The sequence below is a fragment of the Hydra vulgaris genome, chromosome 06 (genome assembly GCF_038396675.1).
Source record: "Hydra vulgaris chromosome 06, alternate assembly HydraT2T_AEP".
Taxonomy (NCBI): Eukaryota; Metazoa; Cnidaria; class Hydrozoa; order Anthoathecata; family Hydridae; genus Hydra; species Hydra vulgaris.
In genome coordinates this window covers 6,846,665-6,862,500 of record NC_088925.1, presented here as the reverse complement: position 1 = coordinate 6,862,500, position 15,836 = coordinate 6,846,665, and the positions used below count along the sequence as shown (strand labels likewise).

The window sequence follows — 15,836 nt, the reverse complement described above, 5'->3', positions numbered from 1 at the left end:
ACTACATTAAATTTTATATCCATGCTAGTTCCGACCGTCCACCAAGCATTTTAAAACTATTACCAACCTCAATTAAACATAGATTATCTTCCAATTCTTCAAGCAAAAAAATTTTCCAAAAGGCTGCTCCTGTTTATAAAGGCGCATTAGAAAAGTCTGGATTTCACACCAATCTCCATTATCATGCAAATCTAAATCCTTCTAATACTAATAAATAAAAAAGAAATATTATATGGTTTAATCCTCCTTTCAGTAAAAGTGTGGTAACAAAAATTGGAGACCTTTTCTTAAACTTAATTGATTTGCATTTTCCATCACATCATAAGCTCCACAAAATTTTCAACAAAAACACAATAAAAATTAGTTACAGCTGCATGCCAAATATTCGATCAATTATTAATTCACACAACAAACAAATTTTGAGCAACAAACTCTCCGCTAATGATAAAAATTGCAACTGCATTAAGAAAACTGCATGCCCGTTAAATAACCAATGTCTATCAAAAAATGTTGTATATAAAACCACTTTAACATCACCTTATGGAAAAATCTTACATCGGTATTAGTGAAAACGCATTCAAGCTCAGATTTGCAAACCACCTTAAATCATTTAATGCAACCAGGTATAGGAATGATACTGAACTTTCCAAAGAAATCTGGAATCATAAAGTTGCAGGCAACATGCTTATAATTAAGTGGAACATAATTAAAAGATGTCAATCTAATAATCCATCTACAAGAAAGTGTAAACTTTGCATTAATGAAAAATATTTTATTATGACTTTTGATAGTCGATTACTACTTAACAAAAAAAGTGAATTGGTTTTTGCTCGTACGCATAGGAAAAAATTTTTACTTCGATATTTGCTAATCGCCGGAATCTAACTTTGATTCCGGCGATTAGCAAATATCGGATCGCGTATATTTGATGTCAGATGCCGTTGCAATGCTAAACTTGTATTTTTTATAACGGTTTTTATTTTATATTTGAATAATATGGCTGATGATTGCGGAATGGCATGAAACTTTAAGTTTCATTATAAAGTTGTATTTTTTCATTTAAAAAAAAAAAAAAAATATATATATATATATATATATATATATATATATATATATATATATATATATATATATATATATATATTCTCTTGCATGGTCATTTTACCATTACTAGGTCAGTTTTAAGTTTGTTTGTTTGTTTTTTTTATTTTGAAGACCAGAAAAAGTTTTTTTTTCAATTATTTGATAGACTGCCTGCCCTAACTAAACCCTCAGTCAATGTAGCGGAGCTTCCTTGTAGCAGCAGGCTATAAGATATGATGATGGCAGTATAGTTTTTATTTGACATGATTTCTTTTTATAAATAAAATTTGTTATAAAACCTTTTATACATTTTTTTCAAGTTTCACTTTTAAAGTAAACATAACATATATCAGTATTGAATAAAAACTAGTTTTAACAGTTTATTTATTTTTTAAGATTATATGTAATTTAATACTTGTGTTTTTATGCAGGGCCCACAACACAAGTTTTGATGTGGAGGGGCACAATTGTCAATTTTTAAAATAAAGTCCTCTATATCTAGAGTTTTTTAAAAAATATAAATAAAAAAAGGTTCTTTAGAAAAAAAGTCGGGAGGCATTGTCAATTTTTAACTTTTACACTACTACCGTGGGATTTAGCAACTACCGCGAGATGTAGCACAAGAAATTGTCATGTGTTTTTACCCTCGCGAGTAATGCTCACATGGGGGAAGGGAGAGCTATTCAATGAAAAATTTTGAAGAGAAATGTTTTTTATATTAAAAAAAAATTTTAATATAAAATGTCTTTATTGCCATCATCATTATACTGCCATCATCAAAGATAGTCAATATAGCAACACTCCTTTGTAGCAGCTTGCTATAAGATAGTTGATGTAGCAGCACTTCCTTTTAGCAGCAGGCTACAAGAAAGTCGATATAGCAACATGCCGCGCATGTTTTACCATTAAAAAAATTAGAATAAAAACATTCAGAATGTTTTGAATTTATGTTTTTGTAGTTTTTTAAAAAATCATTAAATTTAATTAGTTTCCTCAATTAAATTAATGTGTTTTGTTGTAATCTAACCTTTACTTGAAAAGCATAGACAAGCTATGAGCTGTTTTTTACCACAAACTGTATATTTAACATTTTTACTATAGGTATATTTTTTTTTTTTTTTTTTTTTTATACATCTTCGCTTCCAGCAAGGCTGCAAGCAGCCACTAATTAAAGTTGGAAGTTACTAAAAGAGAAAAGATAAAGATTGTAGAGCAAGATAACGATTGACGGATGACTTAAAAGATTGCAAATTATATGAATCAGGAAAACAAGATGAAGGAAGCGAATTCCAAAGAACTGACGAGGAAAAAAACTAGACAAATAAGCATTTTTGGAGCACTTAGGAACAGTCACATAAAAAGGATGACACTTAATTGAATGACGAGTAACACGAGAATGAATTTTAGTAGATGGCGCAAGAGACGCTAACTCTTTAGAGCAGTGCCCATTATAGTATTTGTAGAAAAGAGAAAGAGAAGCAACATTACGACGATGTGATAATGGTTGGAGGTTGGCTGCAAGAGCAGGTCCAACTATGTTTACAATGCCTTTTTGCACCTTGTCTAAAAGAGAAAGGGCATCTTTAGAAGATCCACCCCAGATATGGCAACAGTATTCCATACAAGGCCGGATTTGAGATTTATAGAGATAGAGAATAGAATCCAAAGTAAGAAAGTGACAAGCTCGATAAAGAGATGCAACTTTAGCAGATGCTAATTTTGCAACTGATTTGATATATGGTTTCCAAGAAAGATTGGAAGTAAGAGTTAATCCTAGAAGATGAAGAGCAGGTGACTCATCGAGTACATCACCGTTCATAAATATAGGAAGATCTAAATTATTGCGATAATGATTGGCTGAAAAAAACTGAGTTTTATCTGAATTAAAGTTCACCAGCCACTGTGAGCCCCATGCTGTAGGATAGAACCTTGAGGAACCCCTGAAGTTACAGAATAAGAAGAAGAGTGTTGTCCATCGAGGACAACTTTTATGCTACGATTGGAAAGGAAGGATTCAGTGATCTTAAAGATGTTGCCGGATACACCATAAGAAGAAAGCTTATGGAGAAGACCAGCATGCCAAACTTTATCAAAAGCTTTTGAAATGTCAAGAGCGATGGCCTTAACCTCTCCACCTTCATCTAATGCACGATAAAACCTGTCAGTTATTACTGTTAGCAAATCAGCTGTAGAACGAGAAGATCGAAATCCATATTGATGGTCAGAAAGTAAGTTATTAGATTCAAGATGAGAAATTAAGTGTTTGTTAATTAAAGATTCAAAAACCTTGCTAATGATAGGAAGAAGACTTATGGGACGGTAGTTAGACGAATCAGATCGCTCTCCAGAATTTTTGAAAATAGGAATAACAGATGCCGCTTTCCAGCAGGTTGGAAAACAAGACTCTGCACTTGTTGAATAGTTTTGAGAGTATAGATGACAGCTCCGGAGAACACTTCTGCAAGACAATAACAGGTATCTTGTCTGGGCCACAAGTTATAGAAGAGTCTAGGCAGGAAATCGCTTTAGATACAGATGCTGGAGTGATATAAATGTCAAACAATGGATCAACCTGTTTGTTGGCAATATCAGGTAGAACGCAACTAGTGGAATCAAGAGATGATATTGATGAAAAGTTTTTAGCAAACAATTCGGCTTTGTCTTTAAGTGAGGTGACAAAGTCTGAACCATACAAGAGAGGTGGAATTATAGATTTGCCCTTATTATTGATATTATTAAAGATTCTCCAGAAGTCACGAGAGCCTAATTTTTGAGAGGAGATACGAGATTTCATGACCTGAGAATAGCGGGTTTTGGCGTTAGACAAAATCTTTTTGCAATTGTTTCTAGCAGTAATAAACAGACGTCTGTTTTCTGGAGAATTGTTTTGCTGATAAATATGGAAGTAACAGTTTCGATTGGCAATCGCAGCAGCATAGTGTGAGGAAAACCATGGAGGAGAGTGAGGCTTGACCTGGAATCGTCGAGAGGGAATAAAAGATTCCATGCCAGCCTGAATCCACGAAGTTATGTAAGAAGCACATTTGTCGACAGGAAGACGTAAGATTTCTACCCTAGGGCCATCACGAAGAAAATCACGGAAAGAATCCCAGTCAGCTTTACTGTAGTTGTAAGAGATTTGATAATAGGGGGATTCAGGTGATGAAGAAGAATGAGATATTAGTTTTAGAGAGATCAAACTATGATCAGAAGAACCTAAAGGTGAATGTGGAGAAACTGAGCACTGACTAGGATCAGAAACAAGACATAAGTCTAGTAGAGAAGGTAGATGATTCGGGTTGTCAGTTGACTATTTGAGTTAGGGATTGAGAAAGGCAAAAGTTGTGGGCTGTAATACCTGCAGAGTCACTGGCACTAGAGCCAAGCCACTCAGAGTGGTGAGCATTAAAGTCACCGTCAACAACTATATTAGCTGATGGATAAAGAGAGAGGGCTTGGTCAATATGATCAGAAATAATGTCAAAAAGAGTGCAGTCTTGAGATGAAGGAGAGCGATATAGAACAAAGAGAAAGGCAATAGAGTGAAGTGGTGCTAAACGAAAGCACATGAAAGAATAGTCTGTGGATTCAAACCTAGTTTTACGACAAATGGGTGAATTTTTACGAATGTAAATGCCCAAGCCAAGCATGTGACTATTGGAGTCTTTACGAATTAGAGGCAGATAACCATCAACACTAAGATCACAAGATGAGACAGCCGAACTCAAATTAGTCTCACAAAGAGCAAGTAGGTCTGGTGAACTTTGCAAGAGATAAGACTCAACAGAAGAAAAGTTACTTCGAAGACCACAAATATTAGGGATTGATAGGTTTAGAGAACTTGGTGATGATGATGGTTTTTTGTGTTTTATAGTTTTTGGTACTTTATTCATTTTTAAATTAGATTGAAGAACTTGACTCAAAGCATAGATAGTACTCAGAACACTGTTTAATAGCCCAAGCAATTGCCTCATTACTACTAATAAACCCTAAGCCGTAACAAAGGCTCCAAATGTGGCCTCCACAATGCACACCAAAAGTACAAACAGGGACACCATCCATGCGCAACATGGCACTGTTAATACTTTGATATTTTTCAGCTGTTGATGGAATCAGCCTCTCTGAGAGCTACCACAGAGTTCAGGAAACCTGACTACCAGCCGGCCTCAGAACCATAAATCTGGGTTTTAGAGCTGTACCCTCATTAGGAGATAATAGAATGAGTTGCCTAGTCATAAAAACACAAGCATTGAGTCACAAGCAAAACCCACGCATTGAGTCAAGAAGATCCAGTATTTGACATCCTAAACTGAAAACAATGTATCAAAAATACATCTGCGCCAGCCTAATAGATATATATATATATATATATATATATATATATATATATATATATATATATATATATATATATATATATATATATATATATATATATATATATATACACATATATATGTATATACATATATATATATATATATATATATATATATATATATATATATATATATATATATATATATATATATATATATATATATATATATATATATATATTCAAGAAAAAAGAAAATTGTGCATCTACAGTGTATACAATTTGGATAGTTTAACATTTTTAATATGAAGACATGTTTGTGTTTAAATATATGCTAACTGGTTTAGCACTTCTACATAATTTATATTTTGCAAAAAAATATGAATATAGATAAATTAAATTATTGAATTATATATATATATATATATATATATATATATATATATATATATATATATATATGTATATATATATATATATATATATATATATATATATATATATATATGTATGTATATATATGTATATATATATATATATATATATATATATATATATGTATATTTATATATATATATATAATTTAAAGTTGTTATTTATATTCCATTTGACAAGTCAGTATTGTCCCTAGCGTGAATTCTTGTTTGTTAAATAATTTGCTTATCCTATTTTTGTAATATGCAAGGTTTACGTATCATATCTTTAACTATATTTATTAGGTGATTAATATTATTATAACAATAAATATTATTTTTTAGATTTAAATTAAACATTTTTAGTTATTGACATGTTTTAAAAAAATCAAATAAAAACTTTTTTTAAATTTATGCTCATTGTTTAGAGTTAAGAAAAATTATATATAACTTTACTAATTGCCAAAAGTTTTGATGACACAAAAGATTAAATAAAATTATATATATTTTAAGAAATATATATTTAAAATATAATTTGTTAATAATGTTGAATTCAACTAATAATAACTCACATATGACTATAAAATAAATACTAAAAAAAGTTACATGTTATGTAAATTTTTGATATTGTATACTTTTATATTAATGTTGAAATCTTGTTTATTATTTTTAATTTTTTTGTTAGTGAGAAGTCAGTAAAGATTATTTCAAAACAATTAGATGATTTTTGTGAGCGCAATTCTCCAAAAATAGGAATTTGTCATGATCCCCTCAGAAACACTTTAAATGTAGATAGAAATCATGCATTTGGTATAAGAATACCACTTGATGAAACATGTGCCAGAGATTTAATTTATATGAGAAACACTGTTTGCTCTTCTGTAGAAAAAAATTATCTTTTATTAGTCATAAATAAAATTAGAAATCAGCTGCAAAATAAAAACTATGAAAACTTTGAAGAGTTAGAAAAAGAATTTATTTGTGAAGACAAGGTATTTATAACCATTTCTATGTTACTTGTTTATAATTAGAGATCATTAAAAAATATTTTCTGTTTTAACTTTGTAGAACCACACTGGACTGATTGATTTATTAAAGATTGAGGAGGTTTTTTTGAAAACTGGGATTCCAATCAATAAGAAGCTACTGACTAATTTTATTCGGTATTTGAAATGGAGCAGAAACCAAAAAATGAACTATTCTCAGCTTATTCAAATACTTAATTGGAAAGAAGAACTGTCTGATGATATTGAAAAAGTAAGTAATACAGAATGCTTCTTCCTAAAAAATGTCTCTATTTTTTTTTTTAATTAAGTACTTATTTTATTATATTAAAATAATCACTTTAACTTTTTGCAAGTGTTTAGCTTTTTCTGATTTTTTCTAAATAATCCATACATTTATTTGCATATATTTACACACAAAATTAAAACCAGATGATTTAACATTTAAGGCTCATATATTTATTTTTTTAGATATTTGAAATAAAATCAAATGCCAATGAGGTTTTACAAAAGGATGAACCTAAGCAGATACAAAAAGGTAATTAGTTATACTAAAAAAGTTAATAAGTATTGTTTACTACATCTCCTATTTTTTATCTTGATTTAAAGTTAATATACTTTTAGAAAAAATGTTAAAACTTCATATTTATTAAGTTTTTAAATCAGATTTGAGAGAAAAATTTTTAATTTTTATAAATTGTTTTTAAAATACTAAACTTGTCTAAATTATATTTTGGAATTTTGGGCAATTTTTACAAAAATAGAGTCAATTTATAAGAAATTAGTGGTAACTGAACATTTGTAATTGGAAGTTAATTAAATTTTTAAACAAGTCTTTCAGAAAATTAATACCTATTTTTCTTTACTTTGAATTCAACAGTTTTTGTGTGTTTATATAAAGTTAACTAAATATCTTTGTGTCTATATAAATTCAAAAAATACCTTTGTTTAAATAAAATAAAATAAATTTTGGGTAGTTCTTAAAGCTCTTACTTATAATAATGTTGATAGTCACCTCTTTAATGTGTTGTAAGTAATAAAAATAACTCTAAGATTTAAAAAGAAGTTTATATAAATTATTTTTAGGGGTTGCTATTATTTTACCCTTGATTATTCGAAGGATTTCTAATATGAAAAAAAAGTTTTTCAAATCTAAGTCAACCTGGATCTTAAAAAAAATGAGTTTAAGTAAAAATTCAAAAAAAGAGAATACTTATTTCTATTATAACATACATACAAACATACATACATACATACATACATACATACATACATACATACATACATACATACATACATACATACATACATACATACATACATACATACATGGCCTAAAAGATATGACCACTTATAATTATTATAGGTAATTACTTATAAATGCAAAATAACACATTCAACAATCACATGCTGCATGTCTAAATAAATGATTGCAAGTCTAAACAAACAATTGCTGCACATTTGAAGAAGCCCAACCCAACTGTTCATGATATAAGTATATGCATCAAGTCAACAGATGGTATTATTCCAGGGAAATTCTATGGAAGACTGAGAAAACTACTCTGAAAACGTGAAACATACAAAATTTGACTGTGAATTTGAAAGACATACATATTTCAATTTCTCAAATTCTTACTTATCTGCCTCCTAGTGTGAGTGATAGTCCCCACAAAGTTCAAAGATTTTCTTTGTGATCTCCCCGAATGTTTTAATCTCTGATCTGTTGCACCTTCCATTAAGCAATGTCCAGCAGTTAAAATTTGGGATGCTATCACTGCCATTGGCTGTGCTGCTTTACATATTTTACAATAAGATGAGTCAGTTTTATGAATTATTTAGTAATTGTGAAGAACATTGTGAAAAATATATTTATGTAAAATGACTTTCCACCAGTCAAAAATTGTCAGAATATTGTCAGTTTATATATAATGAAGGTTCTTTTCTGTGTTTATTTATAACAAAAGAAGTTCTTTTTTATATCTTCATCTTTCTATATGATGGAAGGAAGCATAATGTTTTCAGTATGTCTACTATCCAACATGCTTAACTTCAATATTACCAACCATTTATCTAAAATTGACTAAATGATCTTTTAAAGCCAAAATGTAAATAAAATTAAAACTCAAAACTGATTTACACAGACAAAACTATTACTCTAGATAGTTTATAACCAGTATACATTGATGATTCTTTTGAGCTTTTTTTGTAGTCAGTAAATTTTTTTACTCATTTAAAATGCACCTGATTATTTAGGAAAAATAGACTCATGTTCACGATCATATGGCATCCCAAGCATAAGAAATGATCTTCCTCCTCCGACTTTAAGAAAAATTGGAGATATAAGGGTAATTTTTATTTTTGATATTTTTTTTAGTCATATGTATTTTTTGGTATTTTATTAGTAGTTATAATTTTTTAAATTTCTTTTTATTTTTTATAATTTCAACATTAAATCCAGTAAATACACTTTTGATGCCATTTAAGTATTGTCTTTTCAACCCTTTTTTTTGTATCATTCCATCTTTTTGTAGATATAGTTGCTGAGTACCCTCTCTATGTCAGAGTAACTTTTTATTAGAGATCTAGATTGTATCACTTTCAGTTTTAAATATCTATTTTTTCTCAACATATGTGTTGTGTGTGTTATCAAATTTCATGAAACTTTTATTTTTTGTTATTAGGAAATATTAAGTTTTAAAGTTAGAAAATTGTTGTTGTTTTTTTTAAACATCTTTGCTGCCAACAAGACTGCAAGCAACCACTATTAGATTAGGAAGTTACTGGAAGAGAAAAGATGAAGTTTATAGAGCAAGATAACGATTGACAGACAACTTAAAAGATTGCAAATTATATGAATCAGGAAAGCAAGATGAAGGAAGCAAATTCCAAAGAACTGATGTTCAAAGGAAAAAACTAGGTAAATAAGAGTTTTTGAAGCACTTAGGAACAGTTGCAGAATAAAGATGAGACTTATTAGAATGATGAGTAACGCAAGAATAAATTTTAGTAGATGGCACAAGAGACGCTAGCTCTTTAGAGCCATGTCCATTATAGTGTTTGTAATAATACAAATAGTAGTCAGATGCGTTTAATATCTTCACAAGATAAGTATTTTTTATCGAGACACCATCTTAATATCTATCTAAATCATGATAAAACCTATCAGTTATATAAATAGTAAGTATAAATAATTATATAAATAGTAAATATAAATAAATTTATACTTACTATCAGGGTTGATAGGTTTAAATCAATGGTTTAAACCAATCGAAAAAATATCAATTTAAACCAAACTAATTTTTTTTAAACGATTTTAAATTTTCAGCAGGAAAGAAAGCCTGAGTTGTATTTATAAATAAAATTATATCTTTCATGTAAATACTTTCATGTAAATGTGAATGCACTTACTTAAAATCATAAAGATGTTATAATCATAAAGATGTTTCTGAAAATTAATTTCTTATATATATGAAGTTTACAGTATGTTATTTATTTGGCATTGCCTATTTGTTTTTAAATGTGGCAACAGGTTAATGTGTATATATATATATATATATATATATATATATATATATATATATATATATATATATATATATATATATATATATATGTATATATATATATATATATATATATATATATATATATATATATAGATTGACTGAGTAGATAGGAAGAACATGCTAGGAATGTTGTTTATATAAATATATATATTTATATATAGTGTGTGTGTGTGTGTGTGTGTGTGTGTGTGTGTGTGTGTGTGTGTGTGTGTGTGTGTGTGTGTGTGTGTATATATATATATTATATATATATATATGTATATATATATATATATATATATATTATATATATATATGTATATATATATATATATATATATATATTATATATATATATATATGTATGTATATATATATATACATATATATATATATACATATATATATACATATATATATATATTATATATATATATATATATATATATATATATATATATATATATATATATATATATATATATGTATATATATATATATATATGTATATATATTATTCGGGGATACCTTCTTTTTTTGACAAAGTGGGAAGGAAAGAGGAGAGAGAATATGTTCTTTATAAGAATAAACATGTTACCATTTTTGTCAACTGAAAAAAAAATATTGAAAACTAGGTCTCTTTAGACTGTCAGTGATGCTCATTTCCTTGCAAACATGCTAAATTCTGGATCTAATCTTTCTGAAAATCAAAATGAAGCTGCAATCACCTTTGCAGATAAAGAATTTAAGAACTTGTTACCAATAATATTTAAGTTGAAAATGAACTTTGCTCCATACGATAAAAGCTATTTGTATAGTGAATTTGTTTTAAAAAGTGGTGGAAATCTCTAAAATCTTTGGCCTGCAACATTATCATGGATATTGAAGGTTTGTTAAACACCAACTTCTAGTGCTGGAGTTAAAATAATTTTTTTGACTTTTGGACTTGTTCATTCTAAGTTAAGAAACAAGATGGGAGTAGAAAAAGTGGCAAAGCTTGTTTTTATATATAGAACATTAAATAATGATGTATTGGTTGATGAATTTCAACAGTAATGTTAGTAAAAATATAATTTACTCAAGTAAAATGACTAATGATTTTTTTTAATTAAAAAAGTTGTTTAAAACTGCGTTTTTTTTTAAACAAAGGAGTTTAAACCAATATATGTATATAAAACCAAATTTTTTTTGTTTTAAACTCTTTAAAGTGTAAACATAGTTCATTATAGTTCTATAGAGTGTAAACATTCATTTTAGTTCATTTTAAATTTTTTATATTTAAATGACATAATAAAGTTAACTAAGTCTAAAAACAGTTTATTATAGTTCATTTTAAATTTTTTATCATAATTATAAATTTGTTATGACATAATAAAGTTAACAGAGTATAAATATAGTTCATTCTCAGCATAGTTAAGGCGAACTAGTAAAACCTAAATCGAAAATTTTTATAAAAACCTTATCTTTGACAATCTATAACTTAGGTTTTAAATAAAATGAATTAAGTAAAAATTAATTTTTGTTTAATACAACTACTTCTGGTTGTGTTTTTAAAAAGTTTCTTCAAGTTTTTTTTTTTTTTTTGTTTAGAACAGAGTGTAAGCATTTTTTGTTTAAAACAGAGTGTAAGCATTTTTGAACATCTTTAGGATTTTGCTTAGTTTTTAAATTGTTTTATATAAAATCAAAAAACATCCTTAATTTGGACATGATTATATTTCAAAATAGTTAGAATATTTACTAAATGTTTAAATCCATAAATTTTCAAGAAAACATTTTTTCATTCAAAGTCATGTTATCCACTTATAAAGTAAAAGCAAATAAAAAATTGGTAGTTGTAAGCTCTTTTTCTTTTATTTCTTTGAGGAATGTTCTATTGTTCTATTGTTCTAATGATCTAATGTTCTATTGTTTAATAGAATTTTTAATTGTTTTTCATTATTAAATTCAATAAAGTTTGAGATGATAATAAAGTATGAATTTCTTTGCTATTAGATATTTAACACTGAAACATTTTTTTTTTGTTTAATGTTAGTCTTGTAGAAAACTTTATGTTCATTTTGTTTTGTACTTTTATTAGAAAAAAATGGTATGTAGCATTTTTAATACTTACAACTAATCTAAATTTAAATTTATTAAAATAGTATAAAATTTTCATGTAGCAAATATTTTCTTCATTACAGAACTATGGAGACCAACATAACTTTTATACCTTAATGAATCCATCGAAGTTTTCAGAATATGGCGTGGAACCTTTTGACTTAAGTAAAAAAAGAAGTTCAGAAGAGATTAAGAAAATTTTTACTGCCATTGGAGTCGAAATTACTGATGATGTTTTTTGTGAGTTGTGGAAAAAAGCACAAAGTAAAAGTTCAGATGGACAGGTAGGAAATTTAATAACACTCTTCTTTTTACCCCATTAATTAATAATAATTCCAAACTTCACCACACTACTTAAGCGGTTTTAATTTAGGAAATTTAAAATCACATTTCACTAACACAGTTACTTTGCTTTTTATAAGTTGTGTAGTGTCTTTAATCTCTAAGTGAGGTTCATAATTCCTATCAAAGGAATTTAATCAATTTCAATGGCAATTAATTTGGTTCTAAAAATTATTGTAAGGTTTTGAATCTAATATTGATAATAAAATAAGAGAGGAGGGTTTGCATCATTTTTACATTTATTTAAAACACAAACATAAAATTAAAATTCGAAAAAGTTTAAATAAATCTTGTGTTGACCAGAAATTGACACAAGGTATTTTTGCAGCATATTGAAACTAACTTCACCTTATATATAGTGCCAGATTTTTGCTACATTTAGTATGTATTATTTATAATGTATTTACTTTGGCATTATTAAAAACACAAAAATAATTTATAGGTTTCTATTGAGTTGTTTAAGTCAGTTTTACATCAAAAATCTGTTGAAGAGATTATGGTAAGTTTTAATCATTTTTGTAAATTTTGAATAAAAATATTACAGTTTCACCTTATTAAAAATAATACTGTTTCACCTCATTAAAAATATTACTAATGTTTCGCCTAAATAAAATGTTACTGTCTCACCTTATTAAAAATATTACTAATGGTTTTTATTTTTTAGTCGAATGTAGAACGTATAAAAGTGAGTAATGACTTTCAAGCAACAATACACGCAGCTCTTGCAAACAAGCCAAAGTTTTATCAGAAACTCAGCCAAATCACATAATAAAGTAGGATATAATTAAGACTTTTTTATATTTTCAAAATCCATTTGTAAAATGCATAATGCTAAAATTAGTGATATTTATTCAAAGTAAACTATTCCAGCTTCTACGTATTTTTTAAAGTATTAATCCAATTAGTAAGGAACATGAGCATTAAGATCATTTCAAAGATGATGGCACAAAAATAAAAAAGAGTCTTTATATTTTGGTTTTTTTGCATAATATAGTAAAAAAAATTAGCATCTTTTCCTGATTTATCCATTTTATAAAACTAAACTCATAATTGTGTTCATTTTTACTTTTTATTTTATCACTAGCTTTATTTAGTAAGACTTTTGTAATGGTAAAGATGAGTACTGGTATTAAGAATAGTGAATTAAAGTTTTCATTTAAAATTAAAGGCATTATTGTGTATTTTGTAATGCAGAAAGTTTTAACATACAAAATAATTTAAATACGTGTACTATGAACAAAGTTCAGTTTTATTGCTAAGTCCTTTACTTACAAACATTCTTTCCATGTTTTAATTTTGCACTGATATTTGAAAATTATAAAGTTGAAAAGATACTATATTAATTATTTTAAATTAAATTTGAAAAGCCTTTTTTATTTTAAGAATGAGAGCCAACAATGTAATTAATTTGATATCCACCCAATGTTTTGTAATGCTTTATTATTTGTATAAAAGCCCTAACAACGCTGAGGTTCAAAAGAATTGATCCAGCTGTTTATTTGTAATTCTCAAGCCTTGTTCTCTAATTTTTATATTTAGACAACATTATTTGTAATTAACGTTTAAAAAACATCTCAACTATTTTATGAATTAAAATTAATAAGATGCGCTAATAAAAATAAATATTTTTATAATTGATTTTATAAACAATATGTACCAGTACGGTGCAAGTTTAACTTCTCTCTCTCTCTCTCTCTCTCTCCTCTCTCTCTCTCTCTTTCTCTCTCTCTCCACTTCTTCTCCCCTCTCTCTCTATCTCCCTCTTTCTCTCCCCCCCCTCTCTCTCTCTCTCTCTCTCCTCTCTCTCTCTCTCTATACTATATATATATATATATAATATATATATATATATATATATATATATATATATATATATATTATATATATATATATATATATATATATATATATATATATATACATATATATATATATATATATATATATATATATATATATATAAATATACATATATATATATATATATATATACATATATATATATATATATATAATATATATATATTATATATATAATATATATATATATATATATATATATAATATATATATATATATATATATATATATATATATAAAGAGAGAGAGAGAGAGAGAGAACAAAATATAAGTTAAAAACCGCCTTAATTGGGTATATTATTTCTTTTTTAGGTAACCATGATGACGTTTGATATTTTGCTAGTAGCTAATTTATTTTTTCTAAAATGATTTTACAGAATAAATGTATATTTTTTTTTAAATCTGATTTTTTTTTTATTTTTTTTGTTTCAAAATATAAAATGACATTATAACCTTTACAAAAAGCCTTAAAATCACGCAATAAAGTTTTCTGCCTGAGGGCTGATTCATTATACTGCGTTTTTGATTTTCATCTTTTTTATCATCATTTCGTTTTTATCGTTTAGTAATGCGTTGTGAGTAATCCACGAGTGACCGAATGATGATTTAGGTTGTTTTGTTTTTTTTGTAATTCACCTTCCCAAGGCCAAGAAGGTCACTACAGATGAGGAGGCTACTTGTGGTTATAACCCTCTCCCAACTCTATAATTCCGAAAAACGAACCTTGGCGAACAAGGCCGCTCCGCGGAGAAACAAGTTGAGCGCGGTACTACCAGGGACGTGGTGGGAAATGAACTTAAAGGTTAAGAGTTAATTTTGACACATTTCTAATAAATAGAGAAGTTAATTCACAATTTTTTCAATTCTTGGTTAGTATGAATAAAACAAGAAACTGCGGCATAATTGGGTACTTCGCAAAAAACCTAAAAATTTAGTTATAGGAGTCAAAACGTAGACTTTTTTTTATTAGGAGGATTTTAATTATTTAAAGTAAAAGATGGAGGTAAATGATATAAACTCGATTGTATTGATGTAAGAGGCATAGGATTGAGAGGATTCGTAGAGCCTCCTCCTCCTCTAGGAGTATATTTTTTTAAATTTCTCATATTTCGTAAAGTTTTATTAATGTTTCTTTAATCGAATTAATCTTTTTCTAAACAAAATATAAATC

At 27.2% G+C, this 15,836-nt stretch overlaps 1 protein-coding gene across 1 annotated transcript in view; it reads left to right on the top strand.

Annotated features, from left to right (window-relative positions):
* Positions 1 to 15,066, top strand: part of LOC100208408 (EF-hand domain-containing family member B) — a 34,653-nt gene extending 19,587 nt beyond the window's left edge. Inside the window, exons 5-12 of the mRNA XM_065799096.1 lie at positions 6,500 to 6,806; positions 6,883 to 7,071; positions 7,290 to 7,356; positions 9,072 to 9,163; positions 12,547 to 12,747; positions 13,248 to 13,304; positions 13,470 to 13,578; positions 14,978 to 15,066. Of these exons, the coding sequence (XP_065655168.1) occupies positions 6,500 to 6,806; positions 6,883 to 7,071; positions 7,290 to 7,356; positions 9,072 to 9,163; positions 12,547 to 12,747; positions 13,248 to 13,304; positions 13,470 to 13,574 (1,018 nt within the window). The 3' untranslated portion in view covers positions 13,575 to 13,578; positions 14,978 to 15,066. The remainder of the gene's footprint in view (positions 1 to 6,499; positions 6,807 to 6,882; positions 7,072 to 7,289; positions 7,357 to 9,071; positions 9,164 to 12,546; positions 12,748 to 13,247; positions 13,305 to 13,469; positions 13,579 to 14,977) is intronic.
* Positions 15,067 to 15,836: the final 770 nt, after the last annotated feature.